This window comes from Nansenia antarctica, assembly GCF_963989245.1.
Source record: "Nansenia antarctica genome assembly, chromosome: 3".
Lineage (NCBI taxonomy): Eukaryota > Metazoa > Chordata > Actinopteri > Argentiniformes > Microstomatidae > Nansenia > Nansenia antarctica.
In genome coordinates, this window is record NC_137688.1 from 18277277 (window position 1) to 18303845 (window position 26569).

Genomic DNA, 26569 nt, shown 5'->3' on the forward strand with positions numbered 1-26569 from the left:
TGTGTGTGTGTGTGTGTGTGTGTGTGTGTGTGTGCGTGTGTGTGTGTGTGTGTGTATCGAGTCTTGACTCTTGTGTATGGAGCTGTGTGAATGTATGGAGGCCTATGCATTGGTGGGCAAGCTGTTCATATTTTTTCTTTGTGTGTGTGAATGTGAATGGCTGATAGGAATCTCTCTCTGAATAGGAGGCCACTGTAAAAGGGAGGAGCAATCCATAAGGAGCTGCATTATCGTTCACTCTCTCTCCTGCCTTTGAAAAAATAACCCTGTGTGTGTGTGTGTGTGTGTGACAGAGAGAGAGAGAGTGTGAGCGCGCATGTCCACAGCCCCCGCTCCCTCATGGTGAGATGTGGTTACCATGGAGACGGGAGAGAGAGAGAGAGGGGGAGAGACTCGCCCGTGAGCGTGTTCTGCTCACACCCCTCCCCGTCCATCTTACACAGACACACATTCACGCACACGCATACGAGGAAATGTACACAATGTACAGCATTTCGCTCCTGAACACACCCTTACGTAGAAACGTGATTTACATTTTTGATATTTAGTAAAGAAAGTAAGTGAATCATCTATCCAGCAGTAAGAGAAATAGATCTATTTTATCTATAATCTTCTTTCTTTTTCTTTTTTTATTAATTTATTTATAGTAGAGAAACTACTCACAAGCGTTTGCATACATACGCACGCACACACACCTGCACTCACACACACATACACACACACACACACAGACCACTGGATTGCATCATGCACCAGTAATCTACATTTAGGGAGCTAACATGTGTCTCTTTATTTACCAGTCGTTTACTTGTTATTAATTATGCAGAGCATTCAATTATCATACCCTCTGGAAATGGGATTCTCATGAACACAAATGTTGAGAATTAGAAGAAAATGTATTTAATGGCTTGGTTGAATATTCCAGCCAAAGCATTGAACAATGTGCAATTATCATCTCTGAGTTTCTGTAATATCTTATATATGACTGTTTTTTATTGGGATGTTTCTGTTTCTGTATATGCTGTTCTTTTTATTAACGTGTTTAAACATTTTTAAAATTGGCATTCAGCAGACGCCTTCATCCAAAGCGACTTACAACAAAGTGTGTGTGTGTGTGTGTGTGTGTGTGTGTGTCTGTGTGTCTGTGTGTGTGTGTCTGTGTGTGCGTGCGTGCGTGCGTATCACTGCTAATTGATTCATTGACGCCCATGCGGATCCTCTTTAATTCTGTTGTGGCTCAGCAGTAGTGAGCAGGGGGGAGGGGGGGGGGGGCAGTGATGTCGTTACTCTGTGGAATCAGCATGTTTCACACCTCAGTGCTGTGAACAATCCAGCCAGCGGTGCAGAGCCTAGCTGTGCTCTCAGGGTGGGTCAGGGACAGAGACAGGCCTGGCTGAGCACCCAGGGTGGGTCAGGGACAGAGACAGGCCTGGCTGAGCACCCAGGGTGGCTCAGGGTCAGTGACAGAGACAGGCCTGGCTGAGCACCCAGGGTGGCTCAGGGTCAGGGACAGAGACAGGCCTGGCTGAGCACCCAGGGTGGGTAAGGGACAGGGACAGGCCTGGCTGAGCACCCAGGGTGGGTAAGGGACAAAGACAGCCCTGGCTGAGCACCCAGGGTGGGTCAGGGACAGAGACAGGCCTGGCTGAGCACCCAGGGTGGGTCAGGGACAGAGACAGAGACAGGCCTGGCTGAGCACCCAGGGTGGGTAAGGGACAGAGACAGGCCTGGCTGAGTACCCAGGGTGGGTAAGGGACAGAGACAGGCCTGGCTGAGCACCCAGGGTGGGTCAGGGACAGAGACAGGCCTGGCTGAGCACCCAGGGTGGCTCAGGGTCAGGGACAGAGACAGGCCTGGCTGAGCACCCAGGGTGGGTAAGGGACAGAGACAGGCCTGGCTGAGGACCCAGGGTGGGTAAGGGACAAAGACAGCCCTGGCTGAGCACCCAGGGTGGATAAGGGACAGAGACAGGCCTGGCTGAGCACCCAGGGTGGATAAGGGACAGAGACAGGCCTGGCTGAGCACCCAGGGTGGGTCAGGGTCAGAGACGGGCCTGGATGTGCTGTCAGGGTGCGTCCGTGAGAAATGGGCCTTTAGTGCTATCAGTGCATACGGGTCAGCCGGCGCCTGGTTTAGTGTGAAAGAGAGTCATCATTTGTTTGTTCTGGGAGAGAGATGATGGTATGTACACAGGCTTCGCCTCATTTCATTGGCATAGGAAACAATAAAACAGAGGATATGATGTGGATATATGTTCAAGTCATATTGAATGACAGTAAAGTGAAGAATTGACATGCACTAAATGTATATCCACTTCTTCCACGCCACCACGGTTCCCAAAAGACTCTCCTCTTCTACTCTCAGGCAGCAGGTACCGGTGCCTTCACTGTCAGAAGGCCCGGCTCAGCAGAAGCTTCATCCTTCATCAGTGTCTTCCCATGGCAGTGGGCCTCACAAACAAGCCCCCTGCCTCTCAATGACTCTGGGACTTCCACTCCCGTCCCCCACTCTGTCTCACACACACACACACACACACACACACACACACACACACACACACACACGCACACAAACACACATACAACTGACAGTGTCATTTATATTAGTTTTACATTACTCTAATTTACAGCCTACATAATTATTGTTCTATTGCCCCTTTGGCCATTGTCTTTTTAAACATTCTTGCTATTGTTATTGTTATTGCTATATATTGTTGTTTTTTATGTCCTATGCACCAACCTCACCAAGACAATTTCCTGTATGTGAGGGTGTAAATATACTTGGCAATGAAAAATAATTCTGATTCTGATTCTGATCCTTCATCAAAAACACCCTCAACACCTGAATGGACTATCGACAGCTTCACTGCTGTCTGTGGTGTCTCGGCCCTCTGTCTGTTTATCTGCTTATCTGCTGTGTTGAATGGATGGAGGGATGGAGGGATGGCACTGTCGATGTCTGGGTGTTGAGTTTGTTGGTCCCTTTATATAAATGTATGACCTTGTGGAAATGAAATGGATTCCCTCCTCGGAAGACAATAAAATCCTGTCTGTCTGTGGACGCTCTCCTAACTGCTGTGTGTTGTTGTTTTAGAGAGCTCCGTTCAACGTGCACGTGTTTGTAAGTCTGTGTTTGTATGTATCTCTGTTTGGCTTAAGCTACAGTGGGGGGCAGAGTTCAACAGGATGCCCGCTAGACTGGGGACCCACACATAAGCTCTGAACATCAGCCGACAAGCTTGGAGATTCATCAGTAGAACATAACCGTATTCATAACGCTACTGACATATGATGGTTATACAAAACATAAAGGTCAATAATTCCCCACCATATTCCCCCACCTGCCTGGTCAATGACATTTCCATGTATTTCACTATGTATTATTTTTCCCTACACATTTCGCTGTGTAGAGCCCATGCAGCCAGCCTGCCATTGCATACACTCAAATGGTTTACATTCCGAAACAGGAGTGTTCTGAATACTCCAGGCAGGAGTACGCTGCCTCACACACTGCCTCACACACTGCCTCACACGCTGCCTCAGGAAGGCCTCCAAGATCTCCAGAGACCCATCCCACCCTGGGAACGAACACTTTGTTCGGCTGCCCTCAGGACCATGTCCGCAAGGACAAATAGACTGAAGCTCAGCTTCTACCCTAGGGCCATTCAGGCCCTGAACACAGCAAAGACCTAGGTTCTAGGCCCTGGACAATCTAGACAATTTGATGGCAGCTATTAGATTGTAATCAAGTGCAATACTGAAATACAACTGTGATCATTTCAAACCTGCAAACTGCGACACTTTAAATGAATGTGCAATAATACTATGTGCAATATGACAACCCCCGTGTACAGAAGGTTCAGAGATAGGAAATGTTACGATATTTATAGCATAGCATAGAGTACAGCACAGTGTTTTATTTGTATAGTATAGTAGTATAGTATAGTGGATAGTGTATATAGCCTTTATTTATGTAAACCAGCTCTTTTTCCCTTGTTTTTAGTATTTTTTTACCTAGCCCCAGGGGAGCCCCCCCTCCTAAATGTCGTTGTATGGTACCTGTACTGTATTAAATTCATTCATTCATTCATTCATTCATTCATTCTCTGTGTCACTGTGTGGGTGTGCGTGTGCGTGTACTTGTGAATGTTTCATTTCCGTGCATGTATTCTGCTTTTCGTTGATCTCATTCTCAATATGACCTAGAAATACTACTTTGCTCAGGTCATACCTGGCAAGCTATTATTGTTATTTGGTGTTGGGGGGATGACGGTGAGGACCCTGAATGTGGTGATTATTAAATATTCCAAATCATGTTTCCCAGTGAATGGAAATAGGACAGGAGCCTTTGCATTCAGGGTCTAATCCTGGGATTACAAGTGACGGAACGTCGGTAAGCTCATCACCGCTGTCTCCATGGAGATGCAGGAAACACACCGAAAAATACCCAGAACTCTGCAGGAGTGCTAACCTGTCCCTGCACCGATGAACAGAGCAGGGGTAGGCCCAATGTGGCCCAATGTGGCCTAGTGTGGCGTATGTGTGTGAGTGTGAGAGTGAGAGTGAGAGTGAGTGTGAGTGTGAGTGAGAGAGGGGTTTGTGGAGGAGAAGATGGAGAGGATATGGTGAAATAGAGGAGGAGAGAAAAAGAGGCGAGGATATCTATTTTTAGACTTAGCCATTTTATGTTTTGGCCATGGTCTACTGACATACATGTCCTTAATGATATACACAGAGGTAACCATGCATTATTTAACGCAACCCTCCTGCCATTTCAAATGACTCTCATCTAGAGAGAGAGAGAGAGAGAGAGAGAAGAGAAACAGATTCAGAGAAAATAAATTGCGTCATGGCCAAGTATTTGATTGTAGGATCCTTTCATTTTAAATCCATAGGTCTGAGGTTTTCTGCTGGGGGTGCATTAATCATACTCATGGCCTCCATACAGCAACCTGAATGAGTTATTAGCTTACTGGCGCGCTGTCCATGGTTCTGAAAATCTTTTTTTTGTTCTTCTAATTCCTCCTAGCATAGAATGTAAACCACTGACATGGCTTCACGTGCTCTTCAAAGTATTGTTGTTGCATACACACAATTCGTATAATATATTCGGTATCTGTTACGGTGGAAATCACAATGACTTACTATATGTGTGCTGTTGGGTACTCTGTGTTGTGAGACACTTCTTTCACCACGTGGCGTCACTGTTGACCGTTAGAGTGAGAAATGCTCCCTGGCGTCTCTAGGCCCCTCCCGTAGCCTATTCCGAGGTTGATGAGATATCTCGAAGCTTTGTTAGAGACGCAGGACGAGAGAGACAGAGTGGTCGGAGATCTATACCGTCTATAAATGCAGTTGGATTTGGAGTAAATCCTCTTAATTTACTTGATTTTTTTGGATGGACATACTTATCTTTGGATCTATGCTTGGTTCACGTTCGATGGAATCATGTCTTTACCGAATAGAAGGAGCTCTATTGTGACGTATTTAGTGCTTGTGCTGCTGGAGTGTTACTGGGAAGCGGTGTCCGGGCAGCTCTCCTACTCCGTCTCAGAGGAGGTAAACCCGGGGACTTCTGTGGGAAATATCGCCAAGGATCTAAACCTCAATGTTCAGGATTTGGAGTCGCGTATGTTTCAGATTGTCACGGGGTCCAAGAGAAAGTATTTCGAGGTAAATCTAAAGACCGGAGTTCTTTATGTGAATGAGAGAATAGACCGAGAGGAGCTCTGTGTGAATGCTCTTAAATGCACTGTCAGTGTCGAGGCCGTTATCAATAATCCTTTGAAACTGTACCGTATAGAAATCAACATTTTGGATGTTAATGATAATGCTCCGTCTTTTAGTGAGACCTTGCAATCTCTAAATATTGCCGAGAGTACTCTACCAGGGGTTAGATTCGCTCTTTTAGATGCATCTGATTTGGATGTTGGTAAGAATACTGTCAACTCATACAAGCTTAGTCCTAATGAACATTTCACTTTAGTGGTACACAAAGGAGGAGAGAGTGTGTCTGCTGAGTTGGTGCTGCAGAAAGCGTTAGACCGAGAGAAACAGTCTGTAATCCAGCTCACACTGACCGCTGTAGATGGAGGGACTCCCCCGAAGTCGGGTACCTCACAAATTGTGATTAATGTGTTAGACAATAATGATAACCCACCAGAATTTAGTAGTTCTTTGTATAAGACTCGTATTTTCGAGAACGTAGCTATAGGGACAACAGTGATCACTCTGAATGCGACCGACGCCGATGAAGGTATAAACAGTGAGATAGTGTACTCTCTCAGAACTAAAGGACAGAATCATGTATTGGATGTGTTTCATATCGATCCAAAAACAGGCACAGTTACTGTTAAAAGTAATGTTGACTTTGAGGAAAACCCCGCGTTTGAGATCCATGTCCAGGCGAGTGACAGAGGCCATACTCCAATGGCAGCGCATTGTAAAGTCCTGGTGGAGGTGGTGGACCTCAACGACAATGCCCCTGAGATCACTGTGACGTCACTCTTAAACACAGTGAACGAGGACGCCAAGATGGGAACCGCCATCGCTCTGGTCTCAGTCCTCGATAAAGATGGAGGCAAAAACGGGGTGGTACATTGTGTTGTTAGTAGTAGGGTCCCCTTTAAACTGGAAACAAACTATAAAAACTATTATTCTTTAGTAGTGGACGGCCCTCTAGACAGAGAGAGCTGTTCTCAGTACAACGTCACCATCACAGCTACAGATGAAGGGACTCCGCCTCTCTCCAGCACGAGCGTTATTACTGTACACGTTTCTGATGTTAATGACAACGCTCCACGCTTCTCAGAACCCGTGATTAATGTTTATGTCAGAGAGAACAGTCCGGTAAATACGTTGATTAAAACCGTGTCTGCTGTTGATGCTGACGTAAATGAAAACGGACAGTTGACTTATTCGTTTTTTGAGAGGAACAGCAACTCCGTACCTCTGTCTACAATGGTAAATATAAACTCAGAGACTGGAGATATAGTCAGCCTGCAGTCTTATAACTATGAGGAGTTAAAAACGTTCCAGTTTAAAGTTCAGGCCACAGACTCTGGTGTTCCTCCGCTCAGCAGCAACGTGACTGTGAACGTTTTTATCCTGGATGAGAACGACAACAGTCCCGGTATCCTCGCGCCCTATTCTGAGCACGGCTCCGTTAACACTGAGAACATTCCCTATTCTGCTGAAGCGGGCTACTTTGTGGCCAAGATCAGGGCTGTAGACGCCGACTCTGGATACAATGCGCTGCTTTCTTATCACATCTCTGAGCCCAAGGGAACCAGCCTCTTCCGAATCGGAACCAGCACCGGGGAAATACGGACTAAGAGGAGAATGAGTGACAATGACCAGAAAACTCACCCGTTGGTGGTGTTGGTTTCTGATAACGGAGAACCTTCACTGTCAGCGACCGTGTCTATTGATGTGGTGGTGGTTGAAAGCACAGGTGAAATGCAGACTAAATTCAGACATCCACCCATAAAGGATGACAGCTTCTCTGATTTAAACCTGTATTTGCTGATCGCCATTGTCTCGGTGTCAGTGATATTTCTACTGAGCCTCGTCAGTTTAATAGCTGTAAAATGCCACAGGACAGAGGGCAGTTTCAACAGGTACAGCGCCCCAATGATCACCACACATCCTGACGGCAGCTGGTCTTACTCTAAATCTACTCAGCAGTATGACGTGTGTTTCAGCTCAGACACGCTGAAGAGTGACGTAGTGGTTTACCCCGCACCTTATCCGCCTGCAGATGCAGAACTTATCAGTATTAACGGAGGAGACACTTTTAACCGGACTCAAACATTACCCAACCAAGAGAAGGTAAGATGCAGCGTTTATATGTGTCCAAACGTTTGACTAGTACTGTAGATAATCGTTAACACTGTACACCGTCCTTCTTTATGTTTACAAAAGCATGGGCTCTGTTCTGCTCTGCCTGACTCTTAAATGTATGTTCATTAGTTGTAAAAACATATTCCATATTGTACTTAGTTAAGGACTTTGTGAAACCCGGGTGATTCAGTGTTGTTGCTCTCCATGGTCCTGAAATGCATCTCACCATTTGAAAGGGTTTGTAGTTCAGCTTTGTTTACTTTTGGTGTCTGTTTAATTTGCCTTAGCATATTGAAGTGATGTTTCAGTCATCGTATTATTTATTATTTATTATTATTTTTTTATTAATTTATTAATTTCGTATTATTATCGAATTATTATCGAAATGTATTCGATAATATCGAATAATTAATTATCGATAATTAATTTCGATAATAATTATCGAATTATTATCGAAATTTATTAATTTCGTATTATTTATTTATGTAAACCAGCTCCTTTCCCTTCTTGTTTTTTTTTTTGCTTTTTTTTCCTAGCACCAGGGAGCCCCCCCCTCCCAAATTTCGTTGTTTGGTACCTGTACTATATCAATGACAATAAAGACCATTCATTCATTCATTCATTAAACCTGTCTTGCTTTCATCAAAAATAATGCTGCTGCATCAGTCTCGCATCAGTAAGTTCTAGGCATTTATCTGAGTATGTTTGATTGCTTAGAGGTTTCTAAAGCAGTTTCTAACAGTTTCTATCACGTTTAGAGAGCACTTGAAATAAAGTTGTGTTTACATATTGAAAACGAGTTCTCTGATGTAGAATTAGCTGTGGAAAAAAACATTTACAACTATAGACCTGTTTAGGGGTGGGACGTTCTCGCATGGACATTGATTTTAGAATAAAATATTCTCCCAAAACACCCACTGGGAAGATCAGAAAACGCTGATTAGATGTTACTGTATATATCAGCCTATAGGCCTATGATAAACCCCCTACGATGAAATAACAGGTATTCACTATAGGTATATGCCAATTTGGTAGTAAAAATTGGAGTTATTTACTTCATAGAATAAAAGACACAGTGAAACTTGTTATGTTCTTTAGGCCTATACTCGTTTTAATGAATCACTAAGAATTAAACAATGAATGCATGTATTGCTATTAAGTAGCCTATTACCAATTAACAATGATGTTTAATTGAACAGGCCTTAAGTCATTGTTGTATAGCAAAATTTAATTCCACGAGAAGAGTGAATAGACCCGCAGTTAGGGAGTGATATGGTATTATTTTCCATGAAAAAGTGACAGCCCTACAATTGTCTTTTCAACTATGTCGTAATTCCAAACTGCCACGCGGTGTCTCCGTTGACCGTAGCATAGCGATATTATGTTTAGAATCTCGAGGCCCCTCCTCGTTTCAGAGGGGGAGCAGATTTCTCCGGGCTTTGTTACAAACAGACGCAGGACGAGAGCGAGACCATCAGTCTTCATATCGTTTAGAATTTCATCTAGATATATTCTTCAAAGCCTTGATTATTTGGCGGATATTCGTGTCTTTGGATCTATGCTTTGTTCACGTTCGATGGAATTATGTCTCTACCGAATAGAAGGAGCTCTATTGTGACGTATTTAGTGCTTGTGCTGCTGGAGTGTTACTGGGAAGCGGTGTCCGGGCAGCTCTCCTACTCCGTCTCAGAGGAGGTAAACCCGGGGACTTCTGTCGGAAACATCGCCAAGGATCTAAACCTCAATGTTCAGGATTTGGAGTCGCGTATTTTTCAGATTGTCACCGGGTCCAAGAGAAAGTATTTCGAGGTAAATCTAAAGACCGGAGTTATCTATGTGAATGAGAGAATAGACCGAGAGGAGCTGTGTGCGAAGAATCCGAAATGCACTGTTAGTGTAGAGGCCGTTATCAATAATCCTTTGAAACTGTACCGTATAGAAATCAACATTTTGGATGTTAATGATAATGCTCCGTCTTTTACTAAGACCTTACAATCTCTAAATATTGCCGAGAGTACTATACCAGGGGTTAAATTCGCTCTTTTAGATGCATCTGATTTGGATGTTGGTAAGAATACTGTCAACTCATACAAGCTTAGTCCTAATGAACATTTCACTTTAGCCGTGCACAAAGGAGGAGAGAGTGTGTCTGCTGAGTTAGTGCTGCAGAAAGCTTTAGACCGAGAGAAACAGTCTGTGATCCAGCTCACACTGACCGCTGTCGACGGAGGGACTCCCCCGAAGTCTGGTACCTCACAAATTGTGATTCATGTCTTAGACATTAATGATAACCAACCAGAATTTAGTAGTTCTTTGTATAAGACTCGCATTTTCGAGAACGTAGCTATAGGGACAACAGTGATCACTCTGAATGCGACTGATGCCGATGATGGCCCAAACAGTGAAATAATATACTCGTTTAGAACTCAAGATCAAGATCATGTATTAGATGTATTTCATATCGATCCGAAAACAGGCACAGTTACTATTAAAGGTAATGTTAACTTTGAGGAAAACCCCGCGTTTGAGATCCATGCCCAGGCGAGTGACAGAGGCCAGCCTCCGATGGCAGCGCATTGTAAAGTCCTGGTGGAGGTGGTGGACCTCAACGACAATGCCCCTGAGATCACTGTGACGTCACTCTTAAACACAGTGAACGAGGACGCCAAGATGGGCACCGCCATCGCTCTGGTCTCAGTCCTCGATAAAGATGGAGGAAAAAACAGGATGGTACAATGTGTTGTTAGTAGTAGGGTCCCCTTTAAACTGGAAACAAACTATAAAAACTATTATTCTTTAGTGGTTGACGGCCCTCTAGACAGAGAGAGCTTTTCTCAGTACAACGTCACCATCACAGCTACAGATGAAGGGACTCCGCCTCTCTCCAGCACGAGCGTTATTACTTTACACGTTTCTGACGTTAATGACAACGCTCCACGCTTCTCAGAACCCGTGATTAACGTTTATGTCAAAGAAAACAGTCCGGTAAATGCGTTGATTAAAACCGTGTCTGCTGTTGATGCTGACGTCAATGAAAATGGACAGATTACCTATTCATTTTTTGAGAGGAACAGCAACTCCGTACCTCTGTCTACAATGGTAAATATAAACTCAGAGACTGGAGATATAGTCAGCATACAGTCTTTTAACTACGAGGAGTTAAAAACGTTCCAGTTTAAAGTTCAGGCCACAGACTCTGGTGTTCCTCCGCTCAGCAGCAACGTGACTGTGAACGTTTTTATCCTGGATGAGAACGACAACAGTCCCGGTATCCTCGCGCCCTATTCTGAGCACGGCTCCGTTAACACTGAGAACATTCCCTATTCTGCTGAAGCGGGCTACTTTGTGGCCAAGATCAGGGCTGTAGACGCCGACTCTGGATACAATGCGCTGCTTTCTTATCACATCTCTGAGCCCAAGGGAACCAGCCTCTTCCGAATCGGAACCAGCACCGGGGAAATACGGACTAAGAGGAGAATGAGTGACAATGATCTGAAAACTCACCCGTTGGTGGTGTTGGTTTCTGATAACGGAGAACCCTCACTGTCAGCGACTGTGTCTATTGATGTTGTGGTGGTTGAAAGCACAGGTGAAATCCAGACTAAATTCAGACATCCACCCATAAAGGAGGATCATTTCTCGGATTTAAACCTGTATTTGCTGATCGCCATTGTCTCGGTGTCAGTGATATTCCTACTGAGCCTCGTCAGTTTAATAGCTGTCAAATGCCACAGGACAGACGGCAGTTTCAGCAGGTACAGCGCCCCAATGATCACCACACATCCTGACGGGAGCTGGTCTTACTCTAAATCTACTCAGCAGTATGACGTGTGTTTCAGCTCAGACACGCTGAAGAGTGACGTAGTGGTTTACCCCGCACCTTATCCGCCTGCAGATGCAGAACTGATCAGTATTAACGGAGGAGACACTTTTAACCGGACTCAAACATTACCAAACAAAGAAAAGGTAAGATGCAGCGTTCATATGTGTCCAAACTTTTGACTAGTACTGTAGATACTCGTTAACACTGTACACCGTCCTTCTTTATGTTTTCAAAAGCATGGGCTCTGTTTTGCTCTGCCTGACTCTTAAATGTATGTTCATTAGTTGTAAAAACATATTGTACTTAGTTAAGGACTTTGTGAAACCCGGTTGATTCAGTGTGGTTGCTCTCCATGGTCCTGAAATGCATCTCACCATTTGAAAGGGTTTGTATTTCAGCTTTGTTGACTTTTGGTGTCTGTTTAATTTGCCTTAGCATATTGAAGTGATTTTTCAGTCATCGTATTATACATGTCTTGCTTTCATCAAAAAATAATGCTGCTGCATCAGTCTTGCATCAGTAAGTTCTAGGCATTTATCTGAGTGTGTTTGATTGCTTAGAGCAGTGGTTCCCAACCTTTTTTGTCTTGTGTACCCCTTGAGCTGTTTTGCCATGCCAGAAGTACCCCCTCACTCATGCGTGTTGATTATTTCCCCAAAAAATCAATTAAACTCTAACTTGCAAATATAACATTTATTACTGACACACAGAGAGCAAAACCTCTTCTCATGTCTCCAAAACTCTAAACACATTTTCTGCTTTACACACATTTTGCTATTCAAAATGGCACTTTTTAAATGCACTGAACACGGTTTGCTGCACACAACAATCTGACATAAAGTCACATGTTTGCCATTTCAAAACATTGCCATTCAAAATTAGACTACATGAGCTAATTGGCCAATACATGTGCCACCTGGCCACCTCAATGGTTAATTGTTACCACATGCCCACACACTCACTGAAAATAGAAAAATAAATAATAAATAATAATGAATTTGATTTGATATCTGTTTCTTTTCCCTTTCTCCTGCTCCTCTTTGGCTTCTGTCTGAGGTGCAGTGATGTCATAATTTTCTCATCCTAGAGTCTTGACTCTAGGGGAGAGGAAACAGACAAGATGAGACAGGATAAAACTTATCACACACACACACACACACACACACACACACACTTAAACTTCTTATCTAACTCTACTGATTATTAATGAAATCATTTGAACCACTCCCCTTTAATACATAGATATTTACACCATTGTGAAAAATAGACTCACCCAGTAGCAGTTGCAATTCTTTTTTTCATCAGTTGAGCTTTAATGAGACACTTGAGGTTGCTTCTCTTTTATAATCTTTGACAGTTCTGGAGGCAGTGTGGCAACAGCAGTCACCAGGCTGCTCTCCACACTCAGTCTGTTCCTTGGCTTGGTTTTGATGTGGGTCAAAGCTGAGAAGGTCACTTCACACATATATGTAGATCCAAAAGGCAAAAGTTCATTCAATGCACACTTTCCCAGCACTGGATATTCCTTTTCAACATCACACCAAAACTCTGTCAATGACTTGTCAGCATGTGCCATCTTCAACCCACGATCAGAGGACATGTCCATCAGATTTTCCTGCAGGCTTGCAGGAAGGCTGCTGCTGCTCCTGTCATTCACTCTGAATGGGTTCCTCACCCAGTCCAGTTTTTCTGACTTTGTTTCAATGTCATGAAAGTACTGGTTGAAGTCAGTGTCAAGTTTGGACAGATGTGCTTTAACTATTTTCACCACAGGACCTCTGTCAGCATCAGTGGTGGCGAGATGGCCATCAAGCAGTGGGAAACAGCTCACATCTCCATCCTTACATTTCCTCTCCCATAATTTAACCTTCTTTATGAATCCATTCACTTTGTCATACATGTTAATTAAGGATGTGTGAGTACTTGCCCTGAAGTGAAAGGTTGAGCTCATTCAGCTTAGTGAAGACATCAGCAAGATATGCCAGCTGCGCAACCCACACTGCATCCTCAAACAGGGCTGCAAGAGGGTGGTCGTTTTCTGTCAGGAAAGCAAACACCTCGATGCGCAATTCATAGAGCCGCAGCAGCGTTTTGCCACGAGACAGCCAGCGAACGTCTGTGTGAAGCAGTAGCTGCTCATGCTCTGACCCGCTGTCATGACAAAGAGTTTGAAACAGTCTGTGGTTCATTGGCCGGGACTGAATGAAGTTAATCACCTTAACTGCGTCATCCATAACTGCACTTAACTCGGGGCTCATCCTTTTGCTGGCGAGTGCCTCCCGGTGAATAATACAGTGCATCCACTTAATTTCGGGGTTCACCTTCATCACACGCCCAAGCAGCCCACGCACCTTACCCGTCATTGCTGCCGCTCCATCGGTACAGATGTGACTGCAGGATTTCCACTCCAGATCGTTGTCTTTGAAGAAGCTGTCAATAATCAGAAATATTTCCTCGCCAGTTGTCTTTCCTGGCAGCGTCTTGCAAAACAAGATATGCTCATTTATGTCCGACTCTTCTTTATAACGCACAAAAGCCAGCAGCTGAGCCTCCCCACTAACGTCGGTCATTTCATCTAATTGCAAAGCGAACTGACCTGCTTGCTTCATTTTATCCACCACTTGTCCGACAATATTTATGGACATATCATCAATCCGACGGGAGACGGTATTGTTAGATAATGGTACCAACTTGAGCGCGTCAGCTGCTTTCTTGTCCAGCATAGTTTGAGCCAAAATCACAGCGGCAGGCAAAATCAGATCTTCGGCGATTGAATGTGGGGTTTTTGACTTAGCCACTAGTAATGAAACAGCATAGGACGCCTCCAGTGCTTTGCTTGACACACTTGCCGCTTTTTTCAGTGTAGCCTGACTTGACTTGAACTCTGACAGTTTTCGCTTGAAAAAGTCGTCAGTTTTACCAACAGTTGCTAGGTGTTTGGTGCTCTGGTGTCGCTGTAAATGGGCTGGCTTCATTGAATTATTAGCCAGGACTTCACAGCAGAAAAAGCACTGTGGCTGTGGTGGATCAGCCGATGTACATGTAAATCCCCACAAAACATATGTTTCCAAATAATAGCGGGGTCCTTTTTTTCTTTTTTTCTCTGATCTGACCGTCTGATCTGCCTCTGATCTGACCGTCTGATCTGCCTCTGAAGCTGGTCGTTTTAGCCATCTGTCCATCTTTGCGGAATACTGACATGCCTAGCTGACGTGCGCGCGTAAATGAACGTAAATGAACGTGATTTAAATGTGACGTGACTACACGTGTGTTACAGTCATCACCTGTCGGGGAGGAACTTAAGTTGCAGCGTACCATTTTAACAACAGGTTTATGAAACGACTATATTTAATTATTTTTTTGGAAAGGGAAATAAATTATAATTCCAAATCTTTCCACGTACCCCCTGCAATCCCCTCACGTACCCCTAGGGGTCCGCGTACCCCCGGTTGGGAACCACTGGCTTAGAGGTTTCTAAAGCAGTTTCTATCACGTTTAGAGAGCACTTGAAATAAAGTTGTGTTTACATATTGAAAACGAGTTCTCTGATGTAGAATTAGCTGTGGAAAAAACATTTACAACTATAGACCTGTTTAGGGGTGGGACGTTCTCACTCTCTGCATGGACATTGATTTTAGAATAAAATATTCTCCCAAAACACCCACTGGGAAGATCAGAAAACGCTGATTAAATGTTACTGTATATATCAGCCTATAGGCCTATGGTAAGCCCTCTACGATGAAATAACAGGTATTCACTATAGGTATAGCAGGGTTTCCGTTAGAAAAATTTGCCGTCGGACATCGTGTCCGGGAAGAATTCGATTTACCGGACAAACGTGATATATTCCGGTCATCATATTAAAATATAATATTTTTTTTTTTTTTCGAAATCATATATTTTTTTTCTCCAAATCTAATATAGCTGTTTGTCGCGGTGATTACTGTTGTGTAGCGGCCTATATATGCCATTTAATGTCTATTTCTCATCCGATACGATTAGATGCGAGCTATATAATATATAATAATATAACATGATTTGACGCATGCGCGCTATGCCATGCGTCAAATCCAGCGCTGAACGGGTCCAGCGCTGAACGGGCGCCTCACTGGGAACTGAACAGACAGCATCGATCAATGAACGGACTCCACATTACGTTAACTGAAGTTTGTTAAATTGTTTGGGATTAATGTGAGTTTTCTATTTTCTCTTTACAGTTTTACCCTTTTTTTTTTTTTTAAATCAATAAAACAACGTCATTTCTATAAGTCTCGCTGGTTGGGAAGGCATTTCGTTTAGCTCGGGAGTATGACAATGGGAAGAACATAACTGTTTATTGAGAAACAATTGATATGCAGTCTGGGATACGTATATAAAGAAATACCACAATGTCTAGATGTATAACATTTGATTGAACAGTAACAGTGCAAGCATGTAGGCTACGGGGAACAGGGATTTTGGTCAGTAGGTCCTTTGTACAGAGGGCGTTTCTCTCCGACAACGCGTTCCCAGGTACCATGGAAGTCATAGGTAGTCCAGCACACTGACAGAGAGACAGACAGACACAGACAGATAGACAGACAGACAGACATACAGACAGACAGACAGTCAGCTTACTTCTACCCTTTTGAGTGGAATTACTCCTTTAATTAGCTGTTAGCCATCTCAAAGCCCCCTGAGCTGTTCGTCAACACTGAGAATAGACCACATTATAGAAACCAAAACACCGTTTTTTAAATCCACAGGGAATAACCGAGAGTGTAAGGAAAGGCACACCCAGCGCTGTCAGTGGTGGGGAGACTTGAAGTGGCTTTGCTTGATTTCCATCACAGATTCAAGGATTGAAACACTGATGAAAATAGGGAGTAATAGTGATGGGATTATTTTAGATTATTTTAGATTAGATTAGATTAGATTAGGTGAGATTCAACTTTATTGTCATTGCAGAGTACAAGTACCAGACAACAAAATGCAGTTTAGCATCTAACCAGAAGTGCAAATAGTGATATAAAAACAAACACTTAACTTTCGGGGAAACTGCTCAAATAAAATAAATTAAATTAATTAAAAAAGAAAGCGACTATTAGCACCGCCGAATGACAACAAACGTATGAGTAATGAGTAAAACAATGTCACTTTTATAGTATGTTGTTTAACTTGCCATTCGGTCGCCATGGCTCTGGTGTGTGTAGCAGCTTCAGCTAGCTGGCTGGAAACTTCTAGGGGTGCGTTCGTAAACACGCTCTGAGAGCGCCGGAGCGCACGCTGGCTTCGATGTCACAGAGCGACCGAGTCGTTCGATTGGACGAGAGGCGTTCCGCGAGTGCTGATCGGATTTCCAGAGCGTGTTTACGAACGCACCCAGACAGCTTTAGCGAATTGTATTCAAAGGGAATTATTTTCACCGGACAATAATGTCCGACGACTTTTTCATTTGTCGGACTTCACCAAATTTTACCGGACAAAGACCGGTAATTACCGGTTAACGGAAACCCAGAGGTATAGGCCAATTTGGTAGTAAAAATGGGAGTTATTTACTTCAAAGAATAAAAGACACAGTGAAACTTGTTATGTTCTTATTGGTAGGCCTATACTCGTTTTAATGAATCACGAAGAATTAAACAATGAATAATTTTTAAATTCGTATATTCGTTAGTTAACGAATAATAATTATTATTTATAATTAATAATGAATAATTAATTATTATTATTATTATTATAATTTTTATTATTTAATTCGTTAGTTAATTCGTAATTCGTTAGTTTTATTTGTATAGTATAGTATAGTGGATAGTGTACATAGCCTTTATTTATGTAAACCAGCTCTTTTCCCTTCTTGTTTTTAGTTTGTTTTTTCCTAGCACCAGGGGAGCCCCCCCTCCCAAATTTCGTTGTTTGGTACCTGTACTATATCAATGACAATAAAGACCATTCATTCATGAATGCATGTATTGCTATTAAGTAGCCTATTACCAATTAACAATTATGTTTAATTTAACAGGCCTTAAGTCATTGTTGTATATACATTTAATTCCACGAGAAGAGTGAATAGACCCGCAGTTAGGGAGTGATATGGTATCTTTTCCATGAAAAAGTGATATAGCCCTACAATTGTCTTTTCAACTATGTCGTAATTCCAAACCGCCACGCGGTGTCTCCGTTGACCGTAGCATTGAGATATTATGTTTAGAATCTCGAGGCCCCTCCTAGTTTCAGAGGGGGAGCAGATTTCTCCGGGCTTTGTTACAAACAGACGCAGGACGAGAGCGAGACCATCAGTCTTCATATCGTTTAGAATTTCATCTAGATTATCTTCTTCCAAGCCTTGATTATTTGACGGATATTCGTGTCTTTGGATCTATGCTTTGTTCACGTTCGATGGAATTATGTCTCTACCGAATAGAAGGAGCTCTATTGTGACGTATTTAGTGCTTGTGCTGCTGGAGTGTTACTGGGAAGCGGTGTCCGGGCAGCTCTCCTACTCCGTCTCAGAGGAGGTAAACCCGGGGACTTCTGTGGGAAATATCACCAAGGATCTAAACCTCAATGTTCAGGATTTGGAGTCGCGTATGTTTCAGATTGTCACCGGGTCCAAGAGAAAGTATTTCGAGGTAAATCTAAAGACCGGAGTTCTCTACGTGAATGAGAGAATAGACCGAGAGGAGCTGTGCGCGAAGGCTCTCAAATGCACTGTCAGTGTAGAGGCGGTTATAAATGATCCACTGAAGCTTTATCGAGTGGAAGTTGCAATTGTAGATGTTAATGATAATGCACCGTCTTTCAGTGCGAAATCACAAGTCGTGGATATTACCGAAAACACTTCCACGGGTACGAGATTCCCACTGTCTGACGCTTACGATGCCGATACTGGTAAAAATGCATTGAACACATACAAGCTGAGCACAAATGATTACTTCTCCCTAGCCGTACATAAAGGAGGAGAGAGTGTGTCTGCCGAGTTAATTCTGCAGAAAGCTTTAGACCGAGAGAAACAGCCTGTGATCAAGCTCACACTTACCGCTGTAGACAGTGGAAATCCGCCAAAATCAGGGACGTCGGACATCATAATTAATGTTCTAGATATCAATGATAACGCTCCAGTGTTCAGTAGTTCTTTGTATAAGACTCGTGTTCTCGAAAATGTTACCGTAGGGACGACAGTGATCATTCTGAATGCGACTGACGCGGATGAGGGAACACATGGTGAGATCGTTTACTCATTAAGACAGAAAGACCAGGATTATTTGTTGGACATTTTTCATATAGATCCAGTTACAGGTGCAATAATAGTAAAAGGAATTGTTGACTTTGAAAAAAACAATGCTTTTGAGGTCCGTGTACAAGCACAGGACGGTGCACAACCGCCTATGACCTCTCACTCAAAGCTATTGATAGAGGTTATTGATGTAAACGACAATTCCCCTGAAATCACTGTGACGTCACTCGTAAACACAGTGAAGGAGGATTCAAAGATGGGGACTGCCATCGCTCTGGTCTCAGTACTCGATAAAGATGGAGGAAAAAATGGCATGGTTAAATGTGATATAGCAAAAAAGGTACCGTTTAAACTGGAGTCAAACTACAAAAACTATTATTCTTTAGTCGTTGATGGGCCTCTAGACAGAGAGAGCTTTTCTCAGTACAACGTCACCATCACAGCTACAGATGAAGGGACTCCGCCTCTCTCCAGCACGAGCGTTATTACTGTACACGTTTCTGACGTTAATGACAACGCTCCACGCTTCTCAGAACCCGTGATTAATGTTTATGTCAGAGAAAACAGTCCGGTAAATACGTTGATTAAAACCGTGTCTGCTGTTGATGCTGACGTCAGTGAAAATGGACAGTTGACCTATTCGTTTTTAGAGAGGAACAGCAACTCCGTACCTCTGTCTACAATGGTAAATATAAACTCAGAGACAGGAGATATAATCAGCCTTCAGTCTTTTAACTACGAGGAGTTAAAAACGTTCCAGTTTAAAGTTCAGGCCACAGACTCTGGTGTTCCTCCGCTCAGCAGCAACGTGACTGTGAACGTTTTTATCCTGGATGAGAACGACAATAATCCCGGTATACTCACGCCCTATTCTGAGCACGGCTCCGTTAACACTGAGAACATTCCCTATTCTGCTGAAGCGGGCTACTTTGTGGCCAAGATCAGGGCTGTAGACGCCGACTCTGGATACAATGCGCTGCTTTCTTATCACATCTCCGAGCCCAAGGGAACCAGCCTCTTCCGAATCGGAACCAGCACCGGGGAAATACGGACTAAGAGGAGAATGAGTGACAATGATCTGAAAACTCACCCGTTGGTGGTGTTGGTTTCTGATAACGGAGAACCCTCACTGTCAGCGACCGTGTCTATTGATGTGGTGGTGGTTGAAAGCACAGGTGAAATACAGACTAAATTCAGAAATGCGCCGATAAAGGATGACAGCTTCTCTGATTTAAACCTGTATTTGTTGATCTCCATTGTCTCAGTGTCAGCGATATTTCTACTGAGCCTCGTCACTTTGATGGCTGTAAAATGCCACAGGACAGACGGCAGTTTCAACAGGTACAGCGCCCCAATGATCACCACACATCCTGACGGGAGCTGGTCTTACTCTAAATCTACTCAGCAGTATGACGTGTGTTTCAGCTCAGACACGCTGAAGAGTGACGTAGTGGTTTACCCCGCACCTTATCCGCCTGCAGATGCAGAACTGATCAGTATTAACGGAGGAGACACTTTTAACCGGACTCAAACATTACCAAACAAAGACAAGGTATGTAAGGACGCTATTACCTCTAACATGCTATAACTCATACAAAGTAGCCCATTGTAAACCAACTTGATCTTGCTTGAATAGCTTAGAAGAACAATTTGGCAAAAGCAGAACGTTATATTGACCAAAGTCGTTGTTTGTTTATAGTGTGTTGAGCTATTTATTCACCTTTACTTCTTCATAAGCAACATTTCAGATAGGGTGGGACAGACGCTGTCCAGACTCTGAAAGACGCTGTCCATGGTTCTGAAACATTTTACTCTTTTCTCCTTCAATGGTCAACGGTCGTTTCAATTGTGAAGCTGGCTACTGTCCTGTACTGCTATACTGCTCTTCTGTCTCTGGAGAATGGGCCTATTGTGTCAAACAATTGTATTCACTTGTTGGTGGCTATAAGGATAGTACACATGGCTCTGTCCAATGGTCTACATTGTTGCTATTTAGTCCTGAATAGTCTAATCTTTTCTGATCCACATGTTGTGCTTGATTGTAGCCTATTGCATCATGCCAAGGATAACATACGTAGGCCTTTATATCCAGGGGTGCACATAACTGGTGCGCCAGTGCGCATGCGTCGCCAAAATGCGTGCTGCGCGGCAGATCAGCCGCATGAAGGCGCTTTTGCGCACCAACAGCTGGGTCCAAGAAGCAAGCCCCACCAAGTAAGTAACTATTTGCCGTCCCCTCAGCCGAAGGCCCGACGAGTATCCATCACGACGACCAGGGCGACTCCCCTCACGAAAACATTCGGAAAGTATCGTAACTCGTACTTTCATTCCGCGTATCGCGTATCGCACGGTTATCACGCCGACACGTGAAAATTCAGTCCCGAACGACTTGTCGCTAAAAGGAAAAACAACACCAAGGGACTTCACGTTTCTTTTCTCTGAAGCTTTCAAACGTTCAGACGTTTGTTTTACAGCTTCATTATCGCACCTAGACCCCTGACCCAGGGAATATGGTTGGGAATTCTATTAGAAGAAGAAAAAAAAAAAGACTTTGTTGCACAATTAAAATAACGAGCTATTTAAAGTGATGGCCTGCCCTACAACATCCTCTACCATGGTTGAAATTGAGGACAGTGATAACTTACAGCAGTCAAGAGAGCAGTGATGATGATTAAGCATAAGTAAATGCTTAGGCTGTAACTTTTTGTTGAAAAGTTGATTTCAGTGTTTACAGAACAGAGCAGTGCTTAAAGAGATGTCAGTTGATTTCATTGTGTTTAAAGAACAGACATTCAGTTAGTGCTTAAAGAGATGTCAGTTGATTTCATTGTGTTTAAAGAACAGACATTTAGTTAGTGCTTAAAGAGATGTCAGTTGATTTCAGTGTGTTTAAAGGAGTCTGACAGACTTTCATGCTTAAAGAGCAGTCATTTGATTTTGCATTTGTTTATTTTGTTTTGCACACAATCATTTGTTCGTTCATCTTTATTTATGAATAAATGTCGTTTTGCTAATATAAGTTATCCATGTATCCCTTTTTCATCCATCCTGTGGGACGGGTCGTGACTCGCGAGCTCGGGGAGCACCAAGCAGCATCCCTAGGTGCTCCTCTGAGCACTGGCCCCAAAAAGTTATGTGCACCCCTGTTTATATCATACTGTTGGTAGTCAGATGTTTACTAGTTCCTACACTGAACACGTTGACTTCAAACTACCATATTTGATCAAACTTGATTTACTGCTTCGTAGTCTATCAATATTGACTCCATTTTACAACCTTGAGTCATTTTCACAATCAGCTTCATCACAAGCCGTATATGCCATAACAACTTAAATTATTATATAGGTGTAATATTCTTAATAAGGATGCACGGACACAGACTCAAGGTAAGTGTGACTTTACTCGTAAACTTCAAGGTACGGAATCCCGTAAAGGACATACAGTGCGCATGACATAGAATAGGTAGATTAGTCTGCTATTACACTCATCTACTACAATAGGCTACTATTATTTTATGGATGAAAGATACACACGGTGTCGCAGGAGACCACAGATGTATTCAGGTCCTCGATATTCTAAGACTCCTCCTCCGCGAATGAGGAAAAAACCTGTCACCAGTCCTGAGCGCTTTGTTTAGAGAAATACTGGAACGGCGGAGACAGCGAGACGGCTGGGTGGTGTACAGCATCTCTGATTTATAACGGATACTTTGGATTTCATGTATACACGATCGTTACTTAGATACAGCGATGGGTCTTTGGGAACAAAGAAAACGCGTTTGGATTCATTGCCTCGCCCTGTTTTGTTTATTTGACTGGTGTGCGGCGCAGATATCATACTCCGTTCCGGAGGAGGTGGACAAAGGCACGTTTGTGGGGAATCTCGCTAAGGATTTAAACCTCAACATACAGGAACTAGAGACCAGGGGGCTTCGGATTGTATCGGGATATAGTAAGATGTTTTTCGAGGCGAATTTGAAAACGGGTATTCTCTTTGTTAACGAAAGGATAAACCGAGAGGAGCTTTGTCCGAATACGGTAAAGTGCTCCTTAAACATCCAGGCCATATTGAGCCACCCCATGCATCTCCACCGCATTGAGGTAAACATTTTAGACATCAACGATAATGCACCATCATTTCTAGAAACGTTTCATACCTTTAACATTTCAGAGTTATCGTCTTCTGGTGAGCGATATCCACTGCCAATCGCAAATGACGCAGATACGGGGGCTAACTCGGTAAAGAGCTACAAGCTGAGCCCGAATGAACATTTCTCCCTGGATGTACAGAGCGGAGGAGACCAGAGTGTGTCTGCTGAGTTGGTGCTGCAGAAAGCTTTAGACCGAGAGAAACAGCCTGTGATCCAGCTGACAATGACCGCTGTAGACGGAGGAAAACCTCAAAGAACTGGAACGTTACAAATCATTGTTAATGTAATAGATGTCAATGATAACACCCCCACATTTAGTAAACCTCTTTATAAGGTCCGTGTGAATGAAAATGTATCTCTAGGTACAACAATATTAAAAATGGGCGCTACAGATTTAGATGACGGTACAAATGCTGAGATTATATACTCATTTATGAAGCGTGGAAATTTGAACTCTGCTGATGTTTTCTCAATTGATTCACAAACTGGTGATATTAGTGTTAAGGCGACTTTAGATCACGAGGAAAATGCAGCATACGAGATTCGTGTCCAAGCGACGGACCAAGGCGCTTCACCCCGCAGTGGTTACTCCAAAGTCCTGGTTGAAGTGATTGATATCAATGACAATGCTCCTGAAATAACGGTGACGTCACTGATGAGCCCAGTCAAGGAGGATGCTGAGATAGGAACAGTGGTCGCTTTGGTGACTGTTACAGATAAAGACGATGGAAAGAATGGGCTCACTACTTGTACACTTGTTGGGTCTTCTCCGTTTAAATTGAAATCGAATTACAAAAATGATTATTCTTTGGTGGCCGACGGGCCTCTAGACAGAGAGAGCTTTTCTCAGTACAACGTCACCATCACAGCTACAGATGAAGGGACTCCGCCTCTCTCCAGCACAAGCGTTATTACTGTACACGTTTCTGACGTTAATGACAACGCTCCACGCTTCTCAGAACCCGTGATTAATGTTTATGTCAGAGAGAACAGTCCGGTAAATACGTTGATTAAAACGGTGTCTGCTGTTGATGCTGACGTCAGTGAAAATGGACATGTGACCTATTCGTTTTTAGATAGGAACAGCAACTCCGTACCTCTGTCTACAATGGTAAATATAAACTCAGAGACAGGAGATATAGTCAGCCTGCAGTCTTTTAACTACGAGGAGTTAAAAACGTTCCAGTTTAAAGTTCGGGCCACAGACTCTGGTGTTCCTCCGCTCAGCAGCAACGTGACTGTGAACGTTTTTATCCTGGATGAGAACGACAACAGTCCCGGTATCCTCGCGCCCTATTCTGAGCACGGCTCCGTTAACACTGAGAACATTCCCTATTCTGCTGAAGCGGGCTACTTTGTGGCCAAGATCAGGGCTGTAGACGCCGACTCTGGCTACAATGCGCTGCTTTCTTATCACATCACTGAGCCTAAGGGAACCAGCCTCTTCCGAATCGGAACCAGTACCGGGGAAATACGGACTAAGAGGAGAATGAGTGACAATGACCAGAAAACTCACCCGTTGGTGGTGTTGATTTCTGATAACGGAGAACCCTCACTGTCAGCGACTGTGTCTATTGATGTGGTGGTTGTTGAAAACACAGGTGAAATCCAGACTAAATTCAGGCATCCACCCATAAAGGAGGATAACTTCTCGGATTTAAACCTGTATTTGCTGATCGCCATTGTCTCGGTGTCAGTAGTATTTCTACTGAGCCTCGTCAGTTTAATAGCTGTAAAATGCCACAGGACAGACGGCAGTTTCAGCAGGTACAGCGCACCAATGATCACCACACATCCTGACGGGAGCTGGTCTTACTCTAAATCTACTCAGCAGTATGACGTGTGTTTCAGCTCAGACACGCTGAAGAGTGACGTAGTGGTTTACCCCGCACCTTATCCGCCTGCAGATGCAGAACTTATCAGTATTAACGGAGGAGACACTTTTAACCGGACTCAAACATTACCAAACAAAGACAAGGTAAGATGCAGCGTTTATATGTCCAAACGTTTGACTAGTACTGTAGATAATCGTTAACACTGTACACCGTCCTTCTTTATGTTTACAAAAGCATGGGCTCTGTTCTGCTCTGCCTGACTCTTAAATGTATGTTCATTAGTTGTAATAACATATTCCATATTGTACCTAGTTAAGGACTTTGTGAAACCCGGGTGATTCAGTGGTGTTGCTCTCCATGGTCCTGAAATGCATCTCACCATTTGAAAGGGTTTGTAGTTCAGCTTTGTTGACTTTTGGTGTCTGTTTAATTTGCCTTAGCATATTGAAGTGATGTTTCAGGCATCGTATTAAACCTGTCTTGCTTTCATCAAAAATAATGCTGCTGCATCAGTCTCGCATCAGTAAGTTCTAAGCATTTATCTGAGTGTGTTTGATTGCTTAGAGGTTTCTAAAGCAGTTTCTATCACGTTTAGAGAGCACTTGAAATAAAGTTGTGTTTACATATTGAAAACGAGTTCTCTGATGTAGAATTAGCTGTGGAAAAAACATTTACAACTATAGACCAGTTTCGGGGTGGGACGTTCTCACTCTCTGCATGGACATTGATTTTAGAATAAAATATTCTCCCAAAACACCCACTGGGAAGATCAGAAAACGCTGATTAAATGTTACTGTATATATCAGCCTATAGGCCTATGGTAAACCCTCTACGATGAAATAACAGGTATTCACTATAGGTATAGGCCAATTTGGTAGTAAAAATGGGAGTTATTTACTTCAAAGAATAAAAGACACAGTGAAACTTGTTATGTTCTTATTGGTAGGCCTATACTCGTTTTAATGAATCACGAACAATTAAACAATGAATTATTTTTAAATTCGTATATTCGTTAGTTAACGAATAATTATTATTAATAATTAATTATAATTATAATTATAATTATTATTATTTATTTATTTTTTTCGTTAGTTAATTCGTAATTCGTTAGTTTTATTTGTATAGTATAGTATAGTGGATAGTGTACATAGCCTTTATTTATGTAAACCAGCTCTTTTCCCTTGTTGTTTTTAGTAGTTTTTTTTCCTAGCACCAGGGGAGCCCCCCCCTCCCAAATTTCGTTGTTTGGTACCTGTACTATATCAATGACAATAAAGACCATTCATTCATGAATGCATGTATTGCTATTAAGTAGCCTATTACCAATTAACAATGATGTTTAATTTAACAGGCCTTAAGTCATTGTTGTATAGCAACATTTAATTCCACGAGAAGAGTGAATAGACCCGCAGTTAGGGAGTGATATGGTATCTTTTCCATGAAAAAGTGATATAGCCCAACAATTGTCTTTTCAACTATGTCGTAATTCCAAACCGCCACGCGGTGTCTCCGTTGACCGTAGCATTGAGATATTATGTTTAGAATCTCGAGGCCCCTCCTATAGTTTCAGAGGGGGAGCAGATTTCTCCGTGCTTTGTTACAAACAGACGCAGGACGAGAGCGAGACCATCAGTCTTCATATCGTTTAGAATTTAATCTAGATTATCTTCTTCCAAGCCTTGATTATTTGACGGATATTCGTGT

The 26569-nt window shown here is 43.0% G+C and overlaps 2 protein-coding genes across 4 annotated transcripts in view; both read left to right on the forward strand.

Annotated features, from left to right (window-relative positions):
- Positions 1-26569, forward strand: part of LOC308152210 (protocadherin alpha-8-like) — a gene marked incomplete at both ends in the record, with an annotated part of 162064 nt that overhangs the window by 71051 nt on the left and 64444 nt on the right. Inside the window, one exon of one of the 3 annotated variants that reach the window (XM_080525130.1) lies at positions 5448-7829. The exons of 1 other annotated variant lie outside the window; for it this stretch is intronic. In XM_080525130.1, coding sequence (XP_080381256.1) covers positions 5448-7829 — 2382 coding nt within the window. Of the gene's footprint in view, positions 1-5447; positions 7830-9425; positions 11808-26569 lie in introns of those variants that run through there. One more of the 3 variants, XM_080525132.1, reaches the window with a different exon arrangement.
- On the forward strand, positions 18051-26514 carry LOC308153110 (protocadherin alpha-2-like; the record flags this gene model as incomplete). The annotated part of the gene is made up of 3 exons (XM_080526205.1): positions 18051-18161; positions 22735-25008; positions 26473-26514. The coding sequence occupies 3 exons, from the start codon at positions 18051-18053 to the stop codon at positions 26512-26514; spliced, it is 2427 nt and encodes an 808-aa protein (XP_080382331.1).